Below are 10,361 nucleotides of genomic sequence, written 5' to 3'. Positions count from 1 at the left end.
TTGTTCATTTTTACACTTGTCCGGGACATAACTCGGACACTACAAGAGGTATTCTTTTCTGTATCCAAAACCTTTTCCAGGAGCATCACCCGGTTCAACCGGTTCTTGTCTATTTATTTTTTGAAATGAGGTCAATTTCTCAGACTGTGAAAGCTAATTTGCAAAACTTGGAAAACTTTTAAATTTGGATGCATTTCTTCAGGACAGGTTACCATATAATTTATTTTAGCTTAATTATGCCCCTTTTTTGTCATTAAATTTCTTGGTTAACCTTATGAGTATGGTACATTTCTCCAAAGCATTTCTAAGCGGTAGGAGTCATGAAAGCCTATTTTGCTCAATGATTTTATTTTTGCCTTTCCAATAACTGTTAAAGATATTTACTTCAAAGTTAAAATAGGGTGGGGGGACAACAGCATTGTTTCAGACACCAACAGGCACTTTAGTAGACCCACCAAGCTTGTCGGAATACTTGCCTCAGTTTTACTTCAATGGTTATAGCTTCATCAAAACATAGATGTACTCTAATTTACAATATGTGTGGTCATGCATAATAAATCATCTTTAATGAAAATAATAAAGGCTAATGAAATACAAGCCAAACAGGTGACTGACCTTATTAATGACTTTAAAACAATTTTAGAAAGTGCCATTTTAAGAACGTGATCTGCGTTAGGTGATTTAATTCGTATTTGTTGTTTGAATTGTGCATGGTGTCCTCCTTTGAATTTGGAACATGAATTCAGAACATTTGCTTACAGATTTAATGAAGTTATTCAGTTATAGAATACATTTCAGTCTGCCGGGGTGACGGTTTCAATATATGTGACTAAGGTTTGGTCCGTGTTTACATACATGACATAATGAATTTGTGACATGGACCAGTACTCCATTTGTATTTCATTCAGATGTTTTAAATATATTTTATCTGTGAACCATATATGTGCATACATGTTTTAGTATAATATATACCAGCTTAACTTGCGATTGGACAATTTTTTGAAAATTCGGCAAAAATCTTTTTTACATATTTGATGAAATGATTTTATTGAGTGTCGTTTATATCTCGAGCAGACATTGACGTCAATTGTCTGGACCTAATAATGTGCCGAAAGTCATTAAACTGTCGTATAACAATAACAGTTACAAATAACAAAAAGGACACATGCATACCCAAAAGTTCAGATTTACCCAGTTATTTCTTGCATGTAGCAATGCGTAGCTGACGGTCTATGATGTCGCATGCATCATTGTTACACAGACGGTAAAAGCCATGATTGTCCAATGAAAAACCATGCATTACAAACGTATGATAAATGTATTGATGGAACATTCATGACAGAATACAACAAAATAAAGAATATAAACCGGTTCAATATATTCTTGTTATAGCAACGAACGTTTTTGAAGTGCGATGGGCCCCTGTTACTATGATTTTATATATAGATTTATTATTAAATATAGGAAGCATTCTCTGATTGTCATGGATACGAAATCTAAACTCATCGGATAACCAAGATGCAAAACTTTCAGTCCTGCAACCCTTGTGTATGAGCCCGTTTTAGCCATATTGAAATGGATAGGTAACAGTTCAATTAAATAAAATCGAAAAACTTGAACACTGACTCAAAAACATAGAGCCAACACTAAACAGAATTTCAAGGACTATGTAACTAAATAAAAACATTGAAAGCAAATATAACAAATTATCTTACTATAAATAAACAATTTTATTTTATTAAAAAATGCATATGGTAACAACAAGTGTTGCTTAATAAAATGTATCACCGAGAAAAACAAAGTGTATCAATTTAATAAGATACAGGAATTCGTTATCGTTAATTTAATCGGAACTTTTAAGTCCAATTCCGTCCGACTGATTAGGAACGGTTTTGTTAAATTGCGAGGTGCTCCGAATAATCGTAGGTGTCTGCTAGTATGTGTCATTTTGACAAACCGGGCAGCATTGGCCGGGTGGGATGTACTTGTTTTCGCAGTTTTGGGCTGTGCATACTATTCCTCTGCAGTCAGGTCCTGAAATGAAATAAATATCAAGAAATCTGACTTATTTTAAAAAAGAAAAAAAAAACACCAACAAGAAAAAAAAACAATTAGATGTTTTTAAAGTTTTGAATTACGTCATATTAGTATTAACAGGAACTCGCAATATTACTTTGATAGTCATCAGGGTCTATCCAGCTTTTAAACGTCCGAAATAATTACATAAGCCTGATACATGTAAGAAGAAGTCTAAAATGATAATTGTAAGAGTTTCTTAGACATTTCTATGACAGTATGTCAATATTCAACATGCTGAAATGTGATTTCAAACCCAACAAATGCACAACACACTATATGTTATAATTATGTTTATCACAATGAAAGCGTGATTGTAGATGAAATGGTCCAGTGTCTACAAGTCATTACATTACGAGCTTGAGCACTCGTTTCTCCAACTTGAATCTTAAAATAGTAATCTAGCTAACCGGACGCACTGCGCAAAATACACTTATGTACAGGAATAAACGGTCCCGTATTTTCAACATATACGGGAGTGTACGGGACTTATTTATCTAATAATTATACGTAACAAGTATACGAGTCCATATAGAAAACACCGGGTATAGAGGAAGTACGATACTTTAAAAACCAAAGTTTTGTGACTTGGCACTTTACAGCATGTGTGTTGAAACAACTAGTTGATTTTGTTAATGACTCTTGTTTTTCTTTCAACCAGTTGCTCTATAAATTTCACAAAGTAGATTTACTGCTTGTCTTCAGGAGTAAGTCACCTGAATTTGGTTTCCGTTGGCGGCGTGTGTATGAGTATAAATAAACTTATAGCATGCACTTGTGGACATGATGATATTTGTTTGTTAAAGTATAGTGTAGTTGGTATTACCTGTGTTTCTACAGACAGGACAACATTGGCCTGGTGGTGTATACTGATTCAGGCATGATATTGGTCTACAGTCTACAAGGTTGCATTCGTTCTCTGTAAAAAATATAGAAAAGTTCATATGATTTTCACAGAAACGCTTAACCCTTAACCTGCTGAATTTATGTAAGTTTGCCCTGCTTTGGATTTGGAACTCTCCTTTAAAAGTTCAAGGGATTTCAAACCGATCCAAATACAAAAATAAAGCCACAACCAGTACAGAGACTCGGTCAGACTTCTCTACGCATGTGGCAAAGGCTTGTCATCATCGGTTCCAGAGGAATAAGAGTTACAGAATTATAAAGTTATATAAAAAAAAGTAATAGTTATATTTAACTTCCAGCAAAAAGTTGATGATTTGAAACAACTGATAGTGATTGTAAATACTGAATAATACTATATAAAATCCGGTATGTTCGCAATGTATTTGGGAAATAAAAGAAAAGAAAAGCATAAAACAGCACACAACCATGATGATGATGCGGTCACTGAAATCTCAAACTTATTTATTTGTGTATACCAAAAAATTATGGCCATTGCTATTTTAAATGTGCATTTCCTTCTTCTATTCTTTTTTATATTTGAGATAGCCCAATCAAACCGAGTAGGTGTTGCACAGCATGATTTGAGCCGTGTCATGACAAAACCAACATAATGGGTTTGCGACCAGCATGGATCCAGACCAGCCTGCGCATCCGCGCAGTCTGATCAGGATCCATGCTGTTCGCTTACAAACCCTATAACAAGTAGAGAAACTGATAGCGAACAGCATGGATCCTGATCAGACTGTGCGGATGCGCAGGCTGGTCTGGATCCATGCTGGTCGCAAACCCATTATGTTGGTTTTGTCATGACACGGCTCATTTGTTTTGCTTAAAATTTAAAGTTCAATTAGCATAGTCTTTGAGTTTTAATAAGAAAAGCGCCTTAGTGAATAATGATTACATTTAAGACATTAAATAGCGTCTACTCGAAAAACGTGAGTAGAGTTTAATTTAAACTCGCTCTACTATGAAAAGAGCTTTCACCTCATTTGAATCATTCTTATGTCTGCCTTTCAAATTAAGCAGTTTTGATGAATGTGAGAGGTCGTGACCTCAAAACTTACGGTGCCTATGTTTAGAGGCATACATCGGTAATGCAACATATTTTCCAAGAAACTGAGTTACAAAATTAAAATTTTTAATAGTAAATTACCTATTGGTCTGCATATTGGACAGCATTGTCCAGGTGGCGTATACTGATTGGCACACCTTAATTGAGGACACTGGACTCGACTGCACCTCCCTGTATCCAGTAAAAATGAAAGACACTTATTAATAACAAACATATGTATTATGGCGGGTAAAGTTTCAAAATAGGTCAAACAATTGTCAAAATATTTACTCTTAAAGCTGAATATTTTGAACGGTTTTTTATAAGTATAGGTTATTTTTAATTGAAGTCTCGTGTTTCTATCAGTTGTCATGTATTCCATTCGTTGCGTTTTGAATCATAAAGATCATATGACCATTTTAAATGTGTACGAATCTCGTGCATTTATTCATCGTTAGATCCCTTGCATGACCAAGTGGTATTCAAAGCCACGTGTTCCAAATTTTATAGCAGGACAAGTAGCATGTACGATATTCAAAACTGTGATATTACGGATCAAATCACGCAACTCAGGTGGATCTAATTAATAAACTAACCAAAATTTCACTTTCTAACTTTGCTTATAATGTCAATTTACGATATCCTGGGGGCATGTGAGTTGCAGTCAGGGACATTATGTAACTACTCCGCCACTGAGACATACATGTATAAGCATTGTAATAGGGAATCGTGCTTCAATGAATGTTGCCTGAAGGAATACTAGTTAGTCATATGTTATCTACAATTTATGTCACGAACGTAACGAACTAAAACCAAAAATTAGTTTAATGCAATATTAACATAATATGAAAATATGAGCCGCGTCACAACAAAACCAACATAATGGGTTTGCGACCAGCATGGATCCAGACCAGCCTGCGCATCCGCGCAGTCTGATCAGGATCCATGCTGTTCGCTATCAGTTTCACTACTTGTTATAGGGTTTGTAAGCAAACAGCATGGATCTTGATCAGACTGCGCGGATGCGCAGGCTGGTCTGGATGCATGTTGGTCGCAAACCCATTATGTTGGTTTTGTCGTGACGCGGCTCATATGTATTATGTTGATATGATATCGACATGATTTTCATGTAATTCAAACAAATGTACAAACCTCTTGGTCGCCTACATTGGCGTCCACATCCATTGCTACAACATTTTTGGTTACCAGGACAACTGAAGTCGCCTGTACATTCATTCACACATATTCCGAATTGAGAGACCCGAGGGCATCTGCCTGGTTTTAAGCCTGAAAAAGAGAAATACTACTGATATTAAAATATGATTATTGGCTACCGGTACTTCTTGCATTTTCAATATGCACGGTGTTTTTCTTTCTTTAAAATATTCCATTTATATAACAAATAATAAAAGAGTCCAATCTTATTATCTTTATTGCATGTACATGCATGCATACGCGATAAAAACTTAAATGCCATGATAGATGAGGCAATTTAATGTTTACTTGAAACAAAAGTTTAAAAAAAAACTATGTCTGACATTTAACAATAGACTGTGAAAAAACAACACATATCATTGATCTAAAATGTATGACAGCGATACTGGCTGCAGTCTTTTTTAAGATTAAATTTTTCACTGTTCAGCATTTAAGTTTAATACATTACTTTGCTAATTAGTTGATAACAATTTAAATAAAAGCAGTGTTTATTTCTTTACAGGAAGCGGCCTACTTTAAAAATTGTTGCGACAAATGTTTAAGATAATTATTATTGCTTACCTTGACAGACTGGGCAACATTCACCTTCCGGTATCACAGGATTCACACAGTTTGGACGAGCACACCTTACTCTATCACATATTGGAGGTAACGTTGGTGGACAAACTGGGCAACATTCTCCTTCCGGTGTGACCGGATTTAGGCAGTTTGGAATAACACAGGAAACTGTGGCACAAAAAGGTGGTAACGTGGGCGGACAAACCGGGCAACACTCGCCTTCCGGTGTAACTGGATTTAAACAGTCTGGAATGGCGCAAGAAACGGCGGCGCAAAAAGGTGGTAACGTTGGTGGACAAACTGGGCAACATTCTCCTTTCGGTGTTATTGAGTTTATACAGTTTGGACGAGCACACTTTACTCTATCACATATTGGAGGTAACGTTGGTGGACAGACTGGGCAACATTCACCATCCGGTATCACAGGATTCACACAGTTTGGACGAGCACACTTTACTCTATCACATATTGGAGGTAACGTTGGTGGACAGACTGGGCAACATTCACCTTCCGGTATCACAGGATTCACACAGTTTGGACGAACACACCTTACTCTATCACATATTGGAGGTAACGTTGGTGGACAAACCGGGCAACATTCTCCTTCAGGTGTTACCGGATTTAGGCAGTTTGGAATAACGCACGAAACAGCGGCGCAAAAAGGTGGTAACGTTGGTGGACAAACCGGGCAACACTCGCCTTCCGGTGTAACTGGATTTAAACAGTCTGGAATGGCGCAAGAAACGGCGGCGCAAAAAGGTGGTAACGTTGGTGGACAAACTGGGCAACATTCTCCTTTCGGTGTTATTGGTTTTATACAGTTTGTCCGAGGACAGAACACCCTCGCACATCTATCCGGTAAAGGTGGTTGTCTTGTGCGACCAACATACTGTCCATCTGCTATCACCATATATCCAAATAACAGAATAATAAAAGCTAACGATTTCATATTCTATTGATCCTCGAAAGAATATGGGAAAAAACACAAAAAAACTACGTGCGTTCTTCAACAAAGATATTTAATAAAAAAAAACCAACTATATAACATACGTTCCCTACAACTGAAATAAAAATGATAATTAGAAAAGATTTTTACATCTTTTATACTATAACCGAACACACGTCTCTGCGGTAATCTAATTAAAGAGTAATGTATTTGTTAAGAGTGTTTTTATTTAAGGACGACGTCATATTTTACATCCGTTAACGTAACAAAACAAACAGGTGCGTTATAAAAACGTAAATTAACTGCCCGCAAATGAGACCTTTATTATGTCTTGGTTACAATGCTCTACATATTACTAGTAATTACGGATGTTTTCAAACTATGAAAAAATAAATCAAATCAACTTAAACTGTAATATCACACCGTATAACCGGCGCCAGTGATTGGCAGATTGTTGCAGTGATGACAGAAATCTAAAAAGAATACTGATTAATATTTACATTACGCAAAAAAGGACTATTTCATTGCTATATTGACTAGGTATATTACCAGGTACTTTTAGACTCGTTTCCCCAATGAAATATTTTGAGGGGGTAATAAATGGAAGCTCCGAAAAAAACAACAGTGAAAGATTGTTATTATTATCATTATTGTTATTATTATTATTATTATTATTATTATTATTATTATTATTATTATTCGTGCAAAATATCTCTATTTTGAAATAAATATAATGATTTCTTGTTACAAACACACAATCATATGGTCACTGCCAAACATCAACCCATTGTGTCTTTCCTTGAGAATGTAACAGGCGTTAAAACTATTTCGGTCGAAGAAAAAATGCTGCCTGCAGAAATGTATTTTCGATGCTGCCGATGATTGCAAGATCGCTACTGTAACATTCGGACAGAAAAAATAAGATCACTCTCAGGTAACAGATAAGATTGATATCAATCAGTATCAAAGGTCATACTTCGTATATTATCAGTAACATTTGCACAACACTGTCGCATTGTTGATTAAAAATGATCGAGAATAGGAAATCCTAAATATAAAAGTAAACACTTATTTATTTATTTATTTATTTTTATATAAATATATTGATCTAATATTTTATTAACGAGAATGGTATATAGCATATACAGTATAATAAGTTCAATTCAGTTCAGACTCTGTGTCACTTTCAGTCGGGCCGGCGCTGTCAGTCGTACCGGAGTACTCCCCCTCGCTGGCTGTAGCCGTGCCTTCATCTGATGAATCAACCATGAAGCATGTTCTGCCCATATCCCTATAGATGGGGATGTCGGATGCATGGTGCCTGCTCTCTACGGCCTCCACATGTTTGATGTCATCAACGGTGATGTCCCCGATGGCATTATCCACAAGAGCCCACACATCTTTAACTAAAAGGTTAGATTCTTTGCGGCAACCTTTCCTTTTATATTGGCACATATCCATTCGATTGGGTTAGGGTCTGCATGGTACGATGGAAGCCTAACACACTCGTGTCTGTGTTGTCTAAGAATTGAACCCGTACGATAAATCGGTTCTGCTGGCTTGTGTTTCTGACATAGATCTAGCAATTCTGTCCTGAGCATGTTTTGGCTGAAGTGTATGTTAAGGCGTTGTAACCAGGACGCAAGCACACTTTTTGTATATGACTTCGTCGGAAACTTACCATCGCAAATTAAATGGTGTGATAAGGTCGATTGTCTATCACTAAGACACTGTGTGTTGGAAGATCGGGATAAGCTTTTGATTAAGCAATTCGCCATTCATTTTTCCGTGGTAATTTCCTGTTGAGGAATTCGCTTTGAAAATGAGCTTGACTCCGGAGACGAACCCAGAGACAGATCCAGCGTGAACAACAATCAACCGCTCTCCTTTACTAAACGACGGATTCACAATAATTCCGTCAGACTGCCAGCAATTTTTCGTTGAGTGTAAAATATTACCTCGTCCACATACACGATCAGTCTACCATCATCTTGAAGTCACTTTCTTTATTTGGCCAAGAAAACGAATCCTGTCAAGAAACAAGATCTTGTCTTTCCATGAGCAGCCTCGTTTTCGGTTTACAACGCTTCCAACTGAATCCCAACTTCTTCAACAACACCTAGCAAGTGAACTTCTCCAGCATCAAATACAATCTTCTCTTGAAGGTCAGCTATAGTATTATCTTTGTCGTATGTACATGAAACGAATACATGTAGTAAGAAGGAAACTTCAAAACTCGCTAAATAACCGCTTTTGCGTGCTCGTAGTAAGCCATTGTGTTATGTGTAGCACAAAATCTCATTTGAATTGTATTAAACGCGGGGCACGAAATACACGTGCATTGAAAACAATTTATTATTTAAAGAAAAGATTTGAACATACAGATGTTCGGTGCGTTGATTGGTTACTACGGTGGTAAAAAGGGGAGGGGTACTACCCCTCCCCCTTTTACCCACTCTACAACCCCCTACCTCTCCAAAACAATGTAAACTGCAGTATTTTTCATTTGAAATATTTTTTTACATTTGATATAATTATCCTTTAATTCAATATCCTTCGTTTCCCACAAAAAACGGTACATATATACTTAGTAACTATATATCAATGATCAAATATAATCGCGAAAATTTTTTTTCAAATCATTTTTTCTCCTGCTTTTCGTCATATCAAAATATTTAAATTTTAAAATTCCGCATAACATGTTTATATAATAGTGGAGCGGGAAATAAGGTCTCTCCTGTCAAAATAGTGCAAATTGTGATACAAGCATGAAACTTTCAGGAAATCATCTTTAGACTATAGACATTCCAAAAGTGAAGTGGGCCCAAAAATATCTCTGCTCATCCAAGATGGCCGCCATTTCAAAATGGCCGCCTATAAATTTGACGTTCATAATAGCGCATTCAGTGATTTTTTTGTACAGACCTATTACTTACACTTAAGCATGTATAAAGGTTCTCCTTTACAAAAATTCAAATCTTGAACAAATTCCGCGTTCATACTTCTTCAGAATTCAAGATGGCGTCGAATATGGCTGCCGATTTTATGCAAAAATTAATATATCTCTTTTGTCATATAATTTGTATCACAAATTATACAAATTTCGATAAAAAGTGTTTAAACATATCAAGAATAATCATATTATTATGTAAACCAGAATGTAAGTCAAACTTTTTAAGTTATTTATCCAAAAAATATCTTTAAAAATACTAAAGAAAAAGTGCTAATATTTGCATATTTCTCTAACATGGTTTTCTAATAGGTCGTTGTGTAAAACTCAAAAAGTTACTTAGTTTCTTTTAGTGTATATAATATTTAATTAATATTTTGTGTTTATTGTAAGCATAAAATCTGTAGGTTATATATTTTGTCAAAGTGGGTTGGGTAAATTTATTTGATAATTGAAAAACAAAAACAACAAAGTTTGTAAGTTAATTTCATTTTTTTTATTTTTGTTAAACTTTCTACGAATTTTTAGGAAAATATTCACTGTTAAAAAGTTATGGTTCTTAAGAAATTTTTGTCTTCATTCAGGCCTAGAGGGTGTGCTAAAATATCAGTAAATGCACATACATTCATGTGTATACAGTCAGTTATAAAATTTGTTTG

General features: G+C 35.5%; 1 protein-coding gene across 1 annotated transcript; it reads right to left on the bottom strand.

The window, feature by feature from the left end:
• Positions 1–1,753: 1,753 nt before the first annotated feature.
• On the bottom strand, positions 1,754–6,889 carry LOC132731510 (uncharacterized protein DDB_G0274171-like). The gene is made up of 5 exons (XM_060717705.1): positions 5,810–6,889; positions 5,186–5,320; positions 4,136–4,225; positions 2,903–2,995; positions 1,754–2,034 (listed from the first exon to the last, which is right to left on the bottom strand). Exons 1-5 carry the CDS (start codon positions 6,753–6,755, stop codon positions 1,934–1,936), a joined length of 1,365 nt encoding a protein of 454 aa, XP_060573688.1. The 5' UTR covers positions 6,756–6,889; the 3' UTR covers positions 1,754–1,933.
• Between the last annotated feature and the right edge of the window lie 3,472 nt (positions 6,890–10,361).

This window comes from Ruditapes philippinarum, unplaced genomic scaffold, assembly GCF_026571515.1.
Source record: "Ruditapes philippinarum isolate M1 unplaced genomic scaffold, ASM2657151v2 ctg5138_1_1_1_1, whole genome shotgun sequence".
Lineage (NCBI taxonomy): Eukaryota > Metazoa > Mollusca > Bivalvia > Venerida > Veneridae > Ruditapes > Ruditapes philippinarum.
This window is presented reverse-complemented; position numbering and strand designations above follow the sequence as displayed.